At 44.4% G+C, this 18,354-nt stretch overlaps 1 protein-coding gene across 3 annotated transcripts in view; it reads right to left on the bottom strand.

The window, feature by feature from the left end:
• frmd4a (FERM domain containing 4A) overlaps window positions 1-18,354 on the bottom strand; it is a 98,305-nt gene that overhangs the window by 62,324 nt on the left and 17,627 nt on the right. Inside the window, exon 1 of one of the 3 annotated variants that reach the window (XM_019260026.2) lies at window positions 16,916-17,522. The exons of 1 other annotated variant lie outside the window; for it this stretch is intronic. In XM_019260026.2, the coding sequence (XP_019115571.1) occupies window positions 16,916-16,948 (33 nt within the window). In that variant the 5' untranslated portion in view covers window positions 16,949-17,522. Of the gene's footprint in view, window positions 1-944; window positions 1,072-16,915; window positions 17,523-18,354 lie in introns of those variants that run through there. One more of the 3 variants, XM_019260022.2, reaches the window with a different exon arrangement.

The raw sequence follows: 18,354 nt of genomic DNA, 5'->3' as shown, positions 1-18,354 counted from the left end.
AAATATCTGCATATATCAGTGACATTGATGCCCTGCAGCAGTGCTGCTGAACGAGTGCTGATAGTGTTCCTTGGAAGCCCGGTATATCTCACGAACGGACAGATTACTGTTCTATCCAACAGATGCCAGTGCCTGTAAACAATGTTAAAGGAAAACAGCAGCTTAACGACCAAACTCATTACAGCAGCCGGCAGATCAAATCGTCCAGGGATTCTGACGCCGTATTTACTATGTGTGGGTGCGTCTGCAGAAGTATGTGCCTGCATGTATCTTAATGCATGTGTGTCTGTTTCATTCCCACAGCCCGAATGTTTTGTGAACCGCAGGGGCCTAAGTTATCTACCTCTATCCAAGCGTCACAGGCAATAGAAACCTGACTATCGCATCCATCAGACTTTCCTTCTCATTCTCATTCCCCTTTCATCCCTCATTTCCTCATTCTCAATCCTCGCTTCCTTCACTTGGAGATTTCATTCATTCCTAATGGAAAGATTTATGTCTATCTGCAGATAACCATGAAGGCTGCAGACCACAGCAAGCATAACTAAGCCAAGTACCTAGACTTAATACTTTGGAGTTGGTTTGATGAAAGCTCCCCATGCTGAGTTGACATTCCCAAAGTCTTAACTCAGGAGGGGCTAATCTTGTGTTGAGTCAAGTATAGGCCATGCAGTCCAGATTAGATTCCTGGTCAGATGGTCTACTCTCAAATCTAAGAGAGTTTGAGGATAAATCAGCGCTTTTTTGTGCCAATTAATGAGAGAACATCAGGAAACAGATGTGAACATATTTTGCCCTCTGGTCTCCAAATGCAATTACGCACTGAAGAGGAGGCCGCTCATATGAAACACAGAGAGAAACACTTAGATAAATGCATTCAGTTAAATGCACTTCCTGACAGATTAAAAGCAAAACTGAAGAAAAGAAAGAATATGCAAACTTACAAAGACATCCATAAGCATATGCTCCAGGGTCACCTCTATGTCCTCAAGTCGTGCTGAGAGAGTCATCGTTCAGCTGATCAAAAAAAACCCCACCCTGAAAATCAAGTTCAAGACTCAAACGCTGCCTCTGCAGCCTTTTCTCTTCCTCTCTGTTATTAAGTGTAAAACTGTGATAGTGACAGATGACTTAAAGGAAGTAGTTAAGCCATGTCAGTCATATCACAACCCAATTCTCCAAACGATCATGCCATAGCAGTTTTTAACAGTCCAGCCTAATCTGTCCACATTCTCCTGTAAGTCTTCATCCAAGACGCCATCCCAAAAGATCAGCTGTAGTCCAAACACGTTCATCTAAACTTGGCTCTGAAAAAAACGTCTGGATTCCGATTAGTGGTCCAAATGTCTCTAAAAAACAGTGTGTGGGTCCCATCAAAGTGCTTCGATCTCTCCTTTGAGGAACCTGTGGCTGCTAATTAGGATTTGTGACAGACTAGAACCTTGTAGTCTCCTCTTCAGGTCTGAGTTATGATCCATGGGTGAGATAAAAACACTGACAACTCCCTGGCAGAGGGAGGGCAGAGGGTGGGTCCCACTGTTCTGGGGTGCACAGATTAGAAAGAGAGGAGGAGGAAGCATAAGGCTTGATGGGGAGTTAATAGCCAGAGAAGTGACTGTGATGAAGTCACACTGTACATCTGTTTCATTTTTTTTTCATCATTCTATCTCACATTCTCTAAGTTGTCTGAACAGGATATCTCCTCCCTCTCTTTCCCCTGTCTCTCTCTTTCCCTCATCTTCTCTTTGCCCTTTCAGGTCTCTGTCCACAGTGGACGTCTTTGTGTGGAGGGAGAGCCCTGGGGCAGCTGATGCCCAGTTCTGGGTGATCTTGGCTGGGGTCATCCTCTCTCACACTGGGCCTCTCATCAATGAGCCTTTGTAAGGGCCTCATTAAAGACTGGCCCTGGATGCTGAGGCTCCAATAGACACACAGGGGAAAAACAACAGCGATATGGTCTGGATCTATGACTGGAAGCTTATGTAACAGTGACGGGGAGGGGGTCTGGGTTGCAGAGGACAGGGCATGTGGGGTAGAGGGCTGATTGGGAAGGGAGACGGGTGGGAGGGGAGAGATGGGTGCATAGCAGCGGGGCAATTCATTGGGGGAGGAAGAAAAGTAGAAGAAAAGAGGGGAAGCAGTGGCATGAAGGATGTTGGTTGGTCGCTCCATGGAGAGGGCTTGTTTTTGTTTTTCTGGCAAGCAACGGTGGAATGTACCCCCCATTCTCTCTCAGTTAACCAGACTTACACAAAGAAAGAAACAGAGACTGAGTCAGATAGCAGGGGGGTAAAGAGGAAAGTGAGTTGAGCTGAGCCGTACCAACAAACAGGATATGACTGTATACAGTAACGGGCTGTAAGGAGGGAGACACAAGCTACATTTACATGCATGCAAGAAACCAAGTTACTGGGAGAAATCGGGTTACTGCAGGAAATGACTTTAATGAGTTTACACTGCAGTAATACCAACGTTTACTGCACATGCAACTGGTTAGTAATCAGATTTCTTTTCTGGTTGCTTTTTTTTTTTACAAGAGCATTTTGACTGCAGCACAATAAAAAGAGAGGCTGTGAAGAGATGGAACTATGTTTTCCCATAAAGGAGCATTTAACCGATTTTACCCCTGAAGGTCAGTTCACTCATCACTAAGTGGTATTCAGCCAGCTCATTTAGAGCCTTTGGCTAGCCATGGGACCAGCCCTGTACAGAGAACCAGTGTATATTGATGTATACCTTTAAAAAGCTGTTCAAACCTCCCCTTTCTCTTCAAGTCAAACTTGTTTATACTCCTGGTTCCGTGTCTCACATTTAAACATTTTCCACCTGCTACTTATATCTTCTCCTTTCTTGCTTAATTTCTCTCTTTCTCAGACCCACTGTTTGTCAGAGACATCCCTCTCAATCTTATCTCTGCCTCCTGTCCTCGTCCTGCCCTCCTCCGAAGCCATACAGATCCTGAGTACCAGTGACCTTTACCCTCTGACCTGTTTTGGGTGTCGTTGCTCATCAGTCCTCATCAACTCACTCTGTGGTCAGGAGCACTGGGGTGTGACCAAGTCTATTGCAGCCATAATTCTGTGCACAAACACCTACACACACACAGACACACACACACACACCATGAGTCTGTGCGCGCGCACACACACACACAAACACACGCATTCAGGCATCTTAATACACATTGCTAAAGACAACGTACACAGATCCATCAGTCCTGTGTACTGGAGGAGGTTTTCCTATCTTGCTGAGGTCACTCTAATGATGCCTGCTGTGAATATGTAACACCCCACCATTAATAACTCAGAAATATCCCTTTAATTCTCATCTGCATGCCGCTCATGCATTATAAATACCCTCCAGCATGGTGAAGATGGACAGTATATGGCCACTAAGAAGCAGGTGGCACATGGAGACTGAATGCAGTGAAGAGTGAAGAGTGGCAGGTAGCCTATCTAGACGAGCATTTGTCTTTAGTGAGGAGCTTAGCCCCCAACAGAGAGCCAACACAGGACAGCCTATCCCAGTGTGACTCTGTGGCACGGCAGGGGTTAAAACCCAGATTTCTGTGTATAATCCAGCATGCGAGTGATAGCAAGTAAAGGTAGTAGAATTAATAGCTAATGCGATGTTTACGACAGCCATCTCAGAGAATATCACTTCATCCCTTTAATACACAGACAACTCATTATGTTACATCCCACACATTACCATTCACACATAAATAAACTATAGCTATTTTAGAGATGGATAAATACATATAAACACATCATGAACTACTCAAAGATGATAAATTCAATAAATAAATAGCCTATATAAAATGACCACATTGAAAAGCCTATGTCTTATTATATTTTAAATCGTAACTAAAATAGTCTGGGGCTTTGTTTTGAGCACTCGACAGGACTTGTGTGGCTCTCATCCATAGACTGTCTCGGTTTGACATGATACTTGCGTAGGTGAAGAGATGAATTTCAAAATTAGGGTTTTCTGGTCTTTGTTAGTTTTAATACCAAAACCATATCTATGCAACAGAAGTACCCCCTCTTTTAAATACAATTATTTGGAATGACCCTGTTCTGGGTCACGTTCATTCTCCTCCATGTTTGTTTGTGTAGCCATCATGCAAATTCCACGTCTGCACTCAAATGATGTCATCCAAATGATGAAAAATATTGCCGTAAAGAATGTGATTTATGTCTCTGACACAACTAAATTCATGATAAATATTGTCATATGGCACACACAGCCCTATGAACTAGTGTTAGCTAAAAATAAACTTCACTACATCTTACAGTACCTTCAGATGAAACACACCAAAGCAGTCTGTGTTTGAGTTTTTCCATTTTTCTCCGCTGTCTGTTTCTTCATGGAAGTTGACTGTCCCAGTGATCCAGTAAGAAGAGTTGTGGCTGTGGCAGCAGCTCAGAGTGTACATCATGGAAATGGCTCTAACAAGCCTCTTTGATTCTGACGCATTGTAAATACTCTGTGGACAGTCTGGGTTTTTAAATTCTAAGTAAGAATACAGTGTGAGTGTGTGTCTGTGTGAATGTGACTGATCGTGATGTCCACCTGCCGTGGAAAGGGATATGTTCTAATCAAACTCTGGGCAATGCTCCAAAGGGTTTGAGGTTTGCACGCGCACAGACTCAAAAATAGTATCTATTCCAGACGTTGATAAAGCCTCTTAAGCACCTGTTTGCAGCCAACTGTCTAAACGATTTACTGCCTGTCTTATACACTGGACAAGTAGGTGTTAAAGTCTGCAAGTCTGCAGAGAACTGACTGCACCTCATCTGCTCACGTGTCTGACCAAATTACCTAGAATGGTTTCTCTGACTCCCTGCATGTCATACTCTGAATTATTTTCCTCTGCCTGTTTATTATTAGCATTATTATAATGTAGGCCTGTCTGTCTTTCAGTATTTGCATCTTTTTGCAGACAGTTGTTCTGTCTTGTTCGTGTTTTTTTCATATCCACTCGTGTCTTTTTCTGTCAGCCTCCAGTGACGAAGGACAGCAAGTGCAGATGAAAGGGATTCTGCCAAGTCATTCTCTGCAGCACTGTTAGCAATCTGAATTTTGCTGTCTCACTCTGCACCCCAAATCTGTCATTCCACATTACAGTGAATGGCTCTCTGTTATTTATGCATGTCACTGGGTGCAGGCGTGTGTACGTGTGTGCATGGAGGTGTGTGTGTGTGATTTCCAGAAAGGCATATGTGGGGAGAGGCAGGTGCACTCTACTATCTTATCTCATACTTGCTGCAGTGAAAGTCTCCTTGGATTTTTAGACCCATTCATACTCAGACGAACATGAATAGAATATCTCATACGCAGCAGGATCAAAGGGCATTTCTAGGAGGAGCACACACACACCTTCCACCTTTTCTAACTTGGTCTGAGCCTTTACTTCTGCCTTCTCTGTCCTACATACAAGCCTCCCACCACAGAGTGAGTGTGTGTCTGAGAGGCAGTGAGCAGACAGAATGCGACAGAGGCATATTTTAGAAGCTGGTTGTATGAAGGCGCTGGACTGAGTCACGCTTCAGCATTTTCTGCCCCAGTAAACTTAGCCCACTTTATCCAGTGCAGAGGAGGCTTCCCAGCCTACACCATACACAGAAATAGACACAGATAGATGCACATGCACCCACTAACACTGTTAAGTGGGTAAGAAAACATTGTTTCCATAACACTGATTTAACAATTAACACTCCGGTAAGCAGGCATTCCTGTCTGCCTGCAAGTCTGCGCGACTTTTATGAATTACTCTAGCGTGCAAACAGCACACTCACATCAACTTAGGATCAAGACATGCACGTCCCCGTCCCCAAAGTCCACACACGATTAAGAATCTGATTTGTAGCAACGTGAGCGTTAAATGTTTGATGATACGGCTACATATTTAATCTTTACAGGCCGGATCATGAGAGGAAATGGGTTATACATGATCGCACTCCCAGGAGAAAATACTGGGATACTGGGAAGAGGGAAACATGGGTTAACACATTTTAATGTGTGTGTGCTTTAATAACGTGGAATTTAAAATTGATCACTGTCCTATATGTTGATTATCTATTATTGATATGAATGGTTATTTGCACTTAGTCAAGGCTCCAGAGCTGCTATCCACATCCTGTGTTAACTAATATACTACTATTTATATCTATACTGTTATTGCCATCATCAATTCATCTATTAATAATTTCCCCAGTTAATCGTTTAGTCAAAAACAGCACATCCTTAGATTTGAGAAGAGATTTTTGTGAATGTTTAAAAATGGTCAATTAGTTTACAGTTAAGTAAATCATCGATTAATCTAATAATTAAACTAATCATTTTGGTGCTGTGGCTAAACACTAAAAACCCGTGAACTAATGTAATTTTTCCTGAATTCCTCACACTGTAGCCAAACAGTTTTCATTCCTCAGACCTTTGCGTAACCCATTTGTCTACATGCAGGATGCAGCTGTGCTTATAACCCTCGTAAACTTCTCAGCCCCTCGTAACGACACAACTCTACTTCTTTATAGACAATGAATCATTATGATCCCTAAGGCATGCGGAGCGCAAACAAAGTATGCGCACAAACAAATGCAAAGTTCAAATGGAATGCACCTGTGCGCAGTGTTTTGCCGTGCACGCACGCGAACACACTCAAACTTGCACTTCCATGTCTTTCTAATGAGCCAACATGACTTACTCATTCTATAACCCACAACAATCATGCAATGCGTTCTCCCAGGAGTGCAGTAACCCAAGCCAGACTGTGCCAGCTCCACCTCTTGCTGCAGGCATGTGACTGAGCTGCTTGTTACTGTACAGATGGGCCCCACACCTCTGACAGGTGCACCGGCTCCTCCTCTGCCACGCAAACCAAAGCCGAATGCTGACCGAATGACTCAGGCAGATTGTCTTTGTTGACGTGCAGAGGAGGAGGAGAGCCCTTGGGGTTCAACGAAAGAGAGACGTAATTTGAGGAGATCATCTTCACCTCCTGACATTACTCCAGGCCTTCCCTCTCATCGCTGTGAATTTAAAATGTCGAATCACTGCTGTGCAGCTTGCGTCTGCATGGTTTTACTTTGATTATTTGAATGTTAGACAGTCTGCTATTTAAGCCTCATGAAGCAAAGAAGAAGGACCGAGAGAGGGCTGAGAGAGGAGGGGCAGACTAGGCTGACCCCCTGGGGCCGGAGTCTCCACTGGGGTCTCTTGCTAGACAGACCAGTCACCTCCCACCCTTCTCTTGCCTTTGTCCTTGTTACACCTCCTTACCTCCACAGCAGTCAGAAAAAAAGATGTGCTGTGACAGGCAGGGCTTGATCAGTCCCAGGTTCCACTCCAAGCCAAGGTCCTGTCCCTTGGTATTTACCACTTATTTACATTCAGTTTCCTTTATCACCATGGGAACGGAGGAGCTGCTAAAGCTACGAATGAGAAGCAGGAAAGGGCTGAAGATTGGGCACATGAAAATTTAAGGACTAGGGGAAGAGAGGGAGGATTTATTGAGGAGGGTGCGTGGAGGGAGGGGTAAATCCTATGTAATTGCCCCACCAGTAGACAGCAGGGGTAATGGGATGGCCACTCAGTCAATGACAAAACTCATAATTATTAATCAAGCGCAGCCTTTAACATATGCTTCGATCCATCAGTCTCTTTGACTGTTGTCCCCCCCCTGTCATTTTCTCTCTCCTGATTTCACTTGCTATGTCTGCTCTTTGTCTTTCTCCCCCATATTCTCTCCTTTTTGGACAGCAGGAGGAGCAGGATGAGGTCATTAATTATACACATAACAGTTCCCTGGTCACCTCACACACACACACACACACACACACACACACACACACACACTCACTCCTCCTTCCCCACCTGGTTCCCTCCACAAGCCCTCGTGTCTCTGGGAGAGCTGTGATGACGGATGAGAGGAACTGTGGAGTTGTCCAATAAAGATTGGTGTTTATTAGGGCCAAACGGCCAGCACTCACACACACAGCAGCCGAGTGGCAGACCCCTGCTCATTAGAGCTGTAGGTCTCTGCTTATTGGCTCCATACATCAGACAGGACATTGGACAAGGAGGAGGCCGGTTGCTTCTGACAGCCACGAACCTTAAGCAACGTCAGGAGTTGTTCTTCACCAGCACTTACATTCTTGATGCTCGCTTACACCTCTAGGGCCAGGAGGACCTGCTCCTCTCCAGCAAATACAATTGAACTGGACTTGGAAGTGCTCAGGCTCATGATTTAGGGAGGCCTTGGGCCATGCGAGGGGAATCCCATCACACAGCGCACTCTGGTGGTCAGCGTGTGAAACACAGCACAACACAAGAGGCGCATGAAATAACAATACAAACGTCAAAGAGACCAATATGTCCAAAGAACCCAAATGACACCTGATTATATGTGCAGTAGTACAGTAAAATATTATAATTATAATAATTGGCAGTAGCTCAGTGTGTGGGGATTTGGCCTGGGAACCGGAGGGTTGCTGGTATGGCCAGCATAGACCAAAGTATGGAGGGTGGACTGGTAGATGGAGAGGTGCCAGTTCACCTCCAATGCTGAGGCACATTTGAGCAGGGCACTGAACCCCTAACTGCTCCCAGGATGCCCATCACTACTGTTCGAACCCTTTGTGTGTGTGTGTGTGGTTGTATTTCAGGTAAAACACATGTCAAAGCTTGAGGGAAAAAAATTATTTCCCCTTGAGAGAGCAATATATTCTAATAGTCTCATTAAATGTTGCAAAATCAGATTATTAATATTGATAAACAGGAACACAGAGTGAAAGCTCACACAAAGATCAGACCAGATTTTTAAACTGCTTGTATTCAGAACCTGTATACATTATAATTACCCAACAATCAACTGCACCCACTTCAGGACTTGCAGGACAACATTCCATGTAGGATTTACTGAATAAAAGGGGGCAGCCACCTTTTTATTATCTACTTTATATTTATGTATCATTAGGCACAAAATGTGACCTGCGTACCATGGGAGAAAAACAAGCTCAAGTTTCTACAACTGATGCAATGTATAATTTTATTGGTAAAATTATACATTGCATCATTTTCACACAACAACAGCATTTGGTAAAATTATACCAAATAGGCATTTTACTAAATACTGTTGTTGTGGCTTTTCTTGGTGTGTCGCAACTTCAACAAACCAAAACAGGAAGTGCATGTCCAGTTGTTTCCCAGTTTAGAAGAGACACCAACACTGACTACCTGTGCCTCATAAATACAAATGTATATTTAAAATCAGGTATGTCAGGCAACTTACAATTGCACATGTACACACATTACTAGCAAATAACAACAGCTGTTGCTGAAAACTAGACACATCCACATACAAACACCTCTAGACATGTATTAATGTCCTTAACTGCATTGGCAGATGCTCGCATCTGTTCGGAATAAAACTAACACAAGTGCAGGTGCACACACAAACACACACAGGGGTGAGTTATGAACCTGACACACGTCACATTTAATTGGTCTAACAAGCAGTAATGCATCAGGGGTCAGCGAGACACTTACGTTGATGTAAGTATCCCTCTGAGGATGGATGAGCATCAATCTGGCAACCTTGATTTCATATTTGGGTTTAATTCAGTGTAATGACAGCTGTCTACACATGGGAGAAGGGCAGTAATAGATCTGGTAACTGCACATTGATGTGAACAACAGAATTGGATTGGTGATGAGAGGGGGGAAAACCGACAAGAACGATCCAAGAAAACACTTCCTGCACTTTGGTGAGAGTGAGCTTGGAATTGAAAAGAAATATACTGACCTTCAATATGTGCACCGAAACAGGTACACTCCTTGGATGCAAGCCCTTAGTATAGGCCTATTTTAGAAAGACATATTTATTAAAAGCATGAAAAGCAATGTTCCTCACTGCTGTATTTTCCCACTAGCACCAGTAGCACCAGTAAGATCACTTAAGCCGGATGGGACTGGTAAACTGCCTGCAGTGTCATGGACTAGTGCTTCAGAAAATCAAGGGCTGAAAATCAAGAACGGCTCTACAGAATCACCTCCCCCTCTGCGTCCAATTCGCCAATCTGCACAGATTTAATCCTCCTTTATCCTGGCATCTTCACCATCACTACCATCCCTTTTTCCATACATCCCTTTTTCCATCCTTCCATCCATCCATCCATCCATCCATCCATCCATCCATCCATCCATCGAGCAGCTTTGAACCAGCTAGTCTCAGCCTTGATGCTGGGGGGTCAACATCAATAAGGCTGTCTGGTGGTAGCATATGGTTTCATATGTCTAGAGCTGTGTGTGTAGATGTGCATGCAAATCCACTGTATGTATTTTTGTGTATGTGTGTGTATGTAAAAGTGTTCAATGTCTGTGTCTCCTTGAGCCGTTGTGTCTGTAAATCATGAATTAGACATTAGACACTGTGCAACGTGACTCAAGACTCAAGATGAAATATTTTGGACAATATATGCAAAGTCTAAACATTGTACTCTGTCACATATAACAGTATGATCTGCTTTTTATGCTCACTTAGAGAGGACCTTGCAGCCATTGTCTTTTTCTTTTCCTTTGTGTTTGTTGTCCTCGCAGTTTTGGGAAGTCCATTTCCCTCTGCACTGCATTTTTTGTTGCTACAGTAATAACTCCCTCTGTTGGCCTGGGGAGGGTGCAGATTTCAGACAGACATGGATTCACAACTTGCTTCTTTTCATCTGCCAGGAGGAGTTGTTCAGGAGGCAGTAACACATGGAGGTCCAAAAGATTACCTCTAAATGGGTACTCAAACCAACCTGTAGTAGCTATCAGTGCAGTTACAAAGATATGATCCTTTGTGGCTTTATACGTGCGACTCCCCCAATTACACTCAAAAGGGGCACCCAGGCCAGAGGGAAAGAAATACAACAGGTAGGGATCGAGTCCCTGTGGTTGGTGGTGGGGGAGTGTTTTCCTCTGTGCTACCTGGCACTTTAGGCAGCATTTGTAATTGTAACGGAGCCAGTATCCCTTGGTGCATGTGAATAGGTCAGAACTGAAACGGCACAGTTGCTGCTGGATATCAACTGTGAGTACTAAATGTTGATTTGCTTTCCTGTGTATTTCTCTCCTGATATGTGAGCATTTAGCACCTTGGAAATTAGATTCCACCATACATGCTGTTATTTTGCCTCCCTCCCTCAACAACACTCTCTCTCTCTGCCCCCTCAGGACAGTGTTGACACAAGTCCAATTCTTGGGCAGCCAATCAAAATCATGCTGCTGACTGCTGCCTGCCAGCTTTCTCTCTGCTCATGTAAAGAGGTCACGGTTCAGAGCCCAGGGGACGATGTATAGGTACATAGGTAGGATGAAGAAAGAGTGAAGAAAAGAGCTAGAAATGGTGGGTCTCCGGTGAAGTGGAGGGGAAACTGGCAGAATAAAGAGGGGAGGAAATGCATGTGACTGCAACAGATAAGATAATAGGTAATGGAGTGAGTGGAAGACGGAAACTATTTTCTTCGTCAGTGTATGTGTGTATGCGCAAAATCTGTGCTATGCAGATCTACTGATAGGGTGATGTATGATACCTGTTCAATGCACAGTGCGGGGATGACACGACCGATCTTTTGCTCGTTCATCAAAGGTGTCTGTGTGGTGTGTGTGTGTGTATGTGCCTGCATGCTTGTGATTACATTCCAATATAGGAAAGTGTAATTGCCATTCTGATCCTCTGAAGGCTAAACGCAGTACAGGGAAAGGTCTCTTGGGACTATCCATTCTATGCAATTACACAGATAGAGTCAATATACATAATAGCACTGCTAGAGGCTCTTTAATTTAAAGTGCAAGGTCTTACCACTGACATACAAACATAAATGCATTTAATTGTAGTATGGTGTTCCAGGGAATTTCTGATTGTGTGTAACTGCACGTCTTACCTATCTTTGTGGACACATGACTAATTTCTCCTCCCATCTTTCAATTGCCTTTCTTGGAAGTAATTTTTAAAGAAATGCCTGTAGACTGGTGGCAGTCAATGAAGTGGAAAATCTGCACCCTGTGTTTCCATGGCAACACCTAACATTAAGTGCATCACTGGTGCGCTTCTCTGGTTGCTCAATTGCGCTCTGATTGATCTCATCTTTTGGGCCTCTTCAAGGGGACAAGAGTACATTTGACATGCTTGACACAGCAGGGCATGCTCACATGCGAGGACACACACACACACACACACACACACACACACACACACACGCACAGACACATCAGAGGTGCCGTATGGCTGACATGCAGCGCTTACATGTTCAAACGCTGAAAGTGGAGATGCGCAGCAGAGAGACAATGCTTCAAACAAGGAGCTGTGGCAGGATCTCTACATGACATCTCACTGATCTCATCTTATATATTAAAGCAACAGTTCTGCCTCGCTGTATGTCATCAATGCATCTGTATGTCGGGATTAACATTTTCCTTTTAGTGCCTAAAGACATCAAAAGCTAATAAAGCTAATACATATTACAAAAACGTTTTATTTCATTTAGTTAATTTATCAAAACTAAATAATGTGTCATTATTAGAACTCAAACACAAAAATACATAACGCACAGTGACTAAATTTGCAACTTAAAATCCATTGTTGCACTTTGACTAATAGAGATTACCCTTGACAGTGCACTTGGTAGGCTAAAATGACAGCTGGGAGATAGGACTTTACATCCAATGAGTGTGTGTGTGTCTGTGTGTGTGGGTGTGCATGTCTGTGCCTCAGCATGTGTGTTTGTTTGCATGTGCCCCATGTGGTTCCAGCCACCAGACACCCCCTCCTTTTCTGTTTACTTTGGCCTTTAAATGCTGCCAGCCAACCTGCTGTGCATTGAATGTGTGTGTGTGTGTGTGTGTGTGCCTCAATGTCTGAGTGGGTTGCCAAAGGCAGTCCCACCTTGTGCTGCAAATCCAAATCTCACCAGCCCTGCCTTTCTCTCCTAATTATTTTCATCCAGGCAGTGAGGCGGCCGGCTTCAGGGACGTGGGTCTGGTCACTTCCCTTTTGGCTGCTTCGTCCTTTCCTTTGTGCCACCCTGAACTTAACCATCCTGACAGCCGCCTGCCCGCTAATGAACCAGGTGGATGGATGGTGGGGCAAAGGAAGGAACGAGGGGTTGTGGTTCAGGTGGGGAAACATGTGGTACCCAGGGCCTGCAGGGATTTTGGGGGGAGGGAGAACGATGAGTCACGGTGATGTCAAGTTGGTGGCTTTGTGGTGGTTGGCATGTATGGATGTGATGCAGGGGAGCTATAGCAACAACAGAGGAAAGGGGGGGAGATGAGAAGTGTGTGTATGTTTGCGTATGTGTGTCAAATGTCCATTCTTTAATAAAATAAAAATGTGTTTGTGGGTGAGTGTGTGTGTGTGTGTGTACGTCCAAGCCCTTGGCCATTTCTGTAATGGCTCCATCTGTCATGAGCAGCTGGACACACACATACCACACACACGCATGTGCACACGCATGACCTGAAGAGGAAAGAGGCTAGTGACGAGAGAGGTAGTGATACTGTGCCGAAAAACAGAGCGAGTAAGCAGATAGACGTTAGGAGTGAGAGAGTGACGAGAGAGCAGAGGAGCCGCTCTGATTAGACTGATAGAGCATTGACAGGGTTAATCCCTTGATAACTACTCCTTATTGATCCACTAACATGCAGGAGCAGTTGACAGGAGAGCTGATACACACACACACACACACACACATGTTCTTGAGGGAAACATTTCTATGAAGCTAGAACTCCTTGCTCTACTGACCTATATGCATATATCACACACAAGTGATAGGGAACTTGATCTTTCCCTTTTAGATTCTGAAAGTGCGTCTTTCTGTTCATCTCTGCCACTCGTGTGCAGAGTTGAGCAGGAAAGAGATTGGAGAGTAAAAATCGTGTGCAATAATGTCTAAGTAATGTCCTGACCGAAATGACTGCCAAACTATAACATCACATTAAAAAGACATAAAAGGAGACTATACAATAATGAGGAATACGCATGAGCAAAGTTTATGGACACTAAAGAAAACAAATTGGCTATTTCTTCTTTCAGATTCCCTTAGGATTACTTTGCTCATTGTGTTCTGCAATCTCTGTGTGTTTGTGTTGACCTGCTTTTCCTGTTACATGTAACTACACAAAGACAACACAGAAACACAGCTCACTGATGCTTATTTTATTTCATTTTCCTGCTTCACTGCCCATTACTGTCATCCCAAATAAAGAAATAGAGAGGAAGACAGATACAGAGTGCAGGGGAGGGGGAAACAGAAGACATGCTGAAGTGATGTAGAGGAAAGGGAAGCTTTGAGGAGATATGAGTACAACTCTTCTCAAGTCCACTAGATAGCCTACACAGCCATCTCAGCACAATTTCCCCATTTTAGCAAGCTGCGGATTAGGAGGAGTGCAGCTTTTACAGGCTATTGCTATTCCCTGTCTGTTATCTTCAGGTTAAGGTCACCTTTTGTCTATCCCCTGAAGCGAGACTTAGAGGCATGCTGCCCTTTAACGGCAAGAAGGAATTGTTTTTTCTCCTCTTCTTTTTCATCCTTTGTCTTGAAATGTAAAAACTACTGATATTTTGGTTTTATGTGGGCAAAAAAAGCTTTTAATACAGGTATTACCAGCACTTTTGTATGAAGTCACAGGATAAACCTGATTTTTACTGCAGATGCGAGTATGCACTGCTCCTGACATTGCTCGCTTACACTGTGAAAACATTTTATATCTCAAGGGTTTGTTCCCCTCTATACCTTTCTCATCTCTGCTGGTGTTTACAAGTAAACTGAAAGATAGGATGAAAAAAAATCACAAATCAAAGTCAGTATTTTTCACTAGATCCCTCCCTTTTTATCTCAGAGGGTGAGGAAAGGAACATTAAAGTGAGATTATGCAGTGTAAACTTTGAGAGATTCCTGTACTGGCTCATTAGGCTGTGATTCATTCACATAAATCTACTGAAGAGACTTTGATGCTAAAACTGAGATACACAGATCTACTGTGGGGCATGTGAAACTCAATGTGGCTGATGGAGATACGCAAAAGTCATTTAGTCATTGAAAGTAATTCCTACAGCTTTTGGGTAAAATCTGGCCAGGGTGGCAGACAGTACAGATATAGCAGGCTTGATTCCACGCCATTTCTTTGAAGCCAAGTCTATCTCCAAACAGCCCACTAACACTCCTCTCTGGATTAGATCATGGGCCGATCTGCAAATACCAATTACAGCGCTCATGTTAACTGCCAAAGACACAGTGAGGGGCAGACAGACAGACAGACAGGCAGGCAGGTGGGCGGGCAGACAAATGGGGACAGGGGAAGCGAGAAAGACACACTCTTGGCTTAAACGCAAAAAGGAGTGTGTGGCACATCCAGCACAAGGGGAAGGAAGAAAGGATCCAAAACTATGATGAAACAAAGAGAAGAAGAAGAAGAAGAAGAAGAGCGAGTAGTAAAGGTGAGGGAGGAGAGGTGAGCAGATGGGGTTACTCGTGTGTGACAACACCATCAGGTCATCACAGTGACTTAACCCATTCAGCACCCTCACAAGCTTGTGGGGGAGTCACTATATGACTTGGAGCTAATCCTGTATGTTGGAAAATGATCAAATAGAGCATATGCAAATTTCCACATGTATAGCTGATGGATGCATAGAGAATTTATTTTTACTTGTACAGGTCTGTGCCAGAGGTGATAAAATAAGGGGAAGGAGGGAGGGGTGGAGGAAGGAGAGCCAGGTTGCTAAATCATCTCTGTCCTCCTGGGGAAGCAGGCTGATGTGAAAGAAGGCATAAGAAAGGTGATGTCAAATTGGGGCTATATTTCACAGTTAAACCAATGTCTGGATATGGCTTTAACTGTAAGGAACCCGAGAATCGCTCTGCTCTGCTTCCAAAAATGCAATCATACCTTTATAAATATTAATAACACAATCACAGCTTCTTTATTACAGTGCTTATCTCACTCACCTCCTCCCTCCCCTGCACATTACACTCACCGACTCCAACTATAATATAATATATCTCAAACATAAAATCCCAGCCGGAACAAACAGGTTTTTCATCTCAAATCTTGACCCTCCTCAGGGTCCATTAATGTCTGCACAATTGTGCTGGATGTCACGTGCATGCATGGTTACAGACAAATATCCTAGTGTGTTCTGACAGTATCATACACTCACTAACACAGATGCACACAATCTTCTCATTGCTGTACGGCACAGGCACAGACATTCACTGTCAGACAGATGCTCTGAGCACAGCGAACTTAAAGACTCCAACCTAAAAGCACCCATGTCGAACAGACACATGACTATCAAACACAAAAGATCATGTAGAAGAAAGAACAATAGTGAATTGGCACTTTCACTCAATTCACTGTACAACTGAAGCCAGTTCCTTCCTTGCACATCCTTCTTTCTCTATCCTAAATCAAAAGGCCAGTGGTTTGTACTGAAGGGAGATAGGCACCACTCTGAAACACTGAGTCATTCTTTCAATCCAACCCCTTGTTAATCAATGCACGGATACACCTCCCTGCACACACACACACACACGAATGCACATGCACACTAAAACTGCATGCAAACTGCCACTGCGTTCAGTTTTGTGCGATGCTTTAACATTTTTTATCAACCATCTGAGACCTCTCGTGTCACCCACACTCTCCCAACATTCTGCCTATCACCCCTAGCAACGCCGGTAGCTCAGAAACTTCTCAGCTCGAGTTCTAGCATCACCACGGCGACAGCGGCACGGACTGATTCATCCCAGCAGCCCAGCGGCTTGCAAGACTTGCTATATCCCTGTATGCCGTCCTGCTACTGCTGATGGATTCCTGTGGAGGAAACAGTAGTTTGGGATGCTCTGTAATCCCCATGGTAACCTACCCGCGTCCTCATTGGGGATAGCAGTCCCTCCATGGCTGATTCGGTTGGTTCCGGTGGGCTCGGGTCCCCTCAGCTGTGTCAGTGTATTATTCCAGTCCGCAAACAGATCCTATTAGAAACGCTGTCTCATCCTCAGAGCGAACATCTCTACAACGCAGCTCCCTACCCACCCAGAGAGCCCAAGCGCACTGACAGGCACACAGAGAGAGTCTGTGTGTGAGTGTGTGTGTGTATGCAGGCACATAGACACACACACACACACACAGTGGGGAGCAGGAGGAGAGAGGGCAGTGCCAAACTCCCAGTGCTTCTTCTCCTTTCCGCCGATCTGTCAGTGTGTGTGTGTGTGTCAGTAAGTGATCTTCCCATACACTGTGGTAGTAATGTACAATGTTCAGAAAAGGTCTCTCTCTCCCTCTGTCTGTCTGTCTCTCTCTCTCTCTCCTTGGCTTCTCTCTGTCCCTCTCCCTCTCCCTTTCTCTCTGCCTGTCCCCTTCTCTCTCACTCTCCCTCACTGCCTCCAGCGACGTTTGTTCCCTTCAATGTGGCAAATGATTGCAGGTTTTTTCTCATGGTACAGCTCTCCTGCTTGTGCTCTCTCCTCCTCCTCCTCTCTCTCTCTCTCTCTCTCTCTCTCTCCTGTCCCTTCTCACCCTCTCAGCTTCCCATAATGCTCTTCTTTTTCTGTCTTCCTGCTCACTGTCAACTCCTTGTTCCCGCCCAAGCCGGGATGGAGGGGGTGGGAGAGGGGGTCAGACAAAATGTACATTTATAGTGTGTGTGTGTGTGTGTGTGTGTGTGTGTGTGTGTGTGTGTGTGTGTGTGTGTGAAAGAGACGGTGAGAAAGAAAGCAAAGGAGAAAACAGAGAAAGAGAAGAGAGGGCACTCTCGGGGCCACTATTGTCCCTCCAGACAATAGTGGCTCTTAATCGCCTAGCAACCTGATCACCCTCTATTCTCTTAATAGACAAGGCATGAGTCACCCTCACAAACACACAAACCCCTATCCCTCCTTTGCACACATACTCACGCTCACACGGCTACAGCAGCTGCACCATAACCTCCTGTATATATTCATAACACATGACAGGTCATCTGGCATATTGCATTGTTTTAATAGCGGTTTGATGCCATGTTCTTCTTGTTTCTGGCTTGTTGCACGTAATAGAGGTGCCATTAAAAGCGACATGAAGGGTGATGGCTGAGTGCCACTGGATATGCACCCTGATGTGTGTGTGTGTGTTTACATTACATGTGTGCTAATGTTCCTCCTTTTAAGTGGCCGAAAAAAGAAAAAAAGAAAAAAAAGAAACACGGACAAATCATCACCTCTGCTCTGAGCTGCATCTCGCCGTTGCCATGGCAACAGTATCTGTTAGGAGCACAGAGAGGTAGGCAGACCATTACAAAGTGAAATAAATAAATAAAATCGCTGCATT

This window comes from Larimichthys crocea, chromosome XXI, assembly GCF_000972845.2.
Source record: "Larimichthys crocea isolate SSNF chromosome XXI, L_crocea_2.0, whole genome shotgun sequence".
NCBI classification, from domain to species: Eukaryota; Metazoa; Chordata; class Actinopteri; family Sciaenidae; genus Larimichthys; species Larimichthys crocea.
This window is presented reverse-complemented; position numbering and strand designations above follow the sequence as displayed.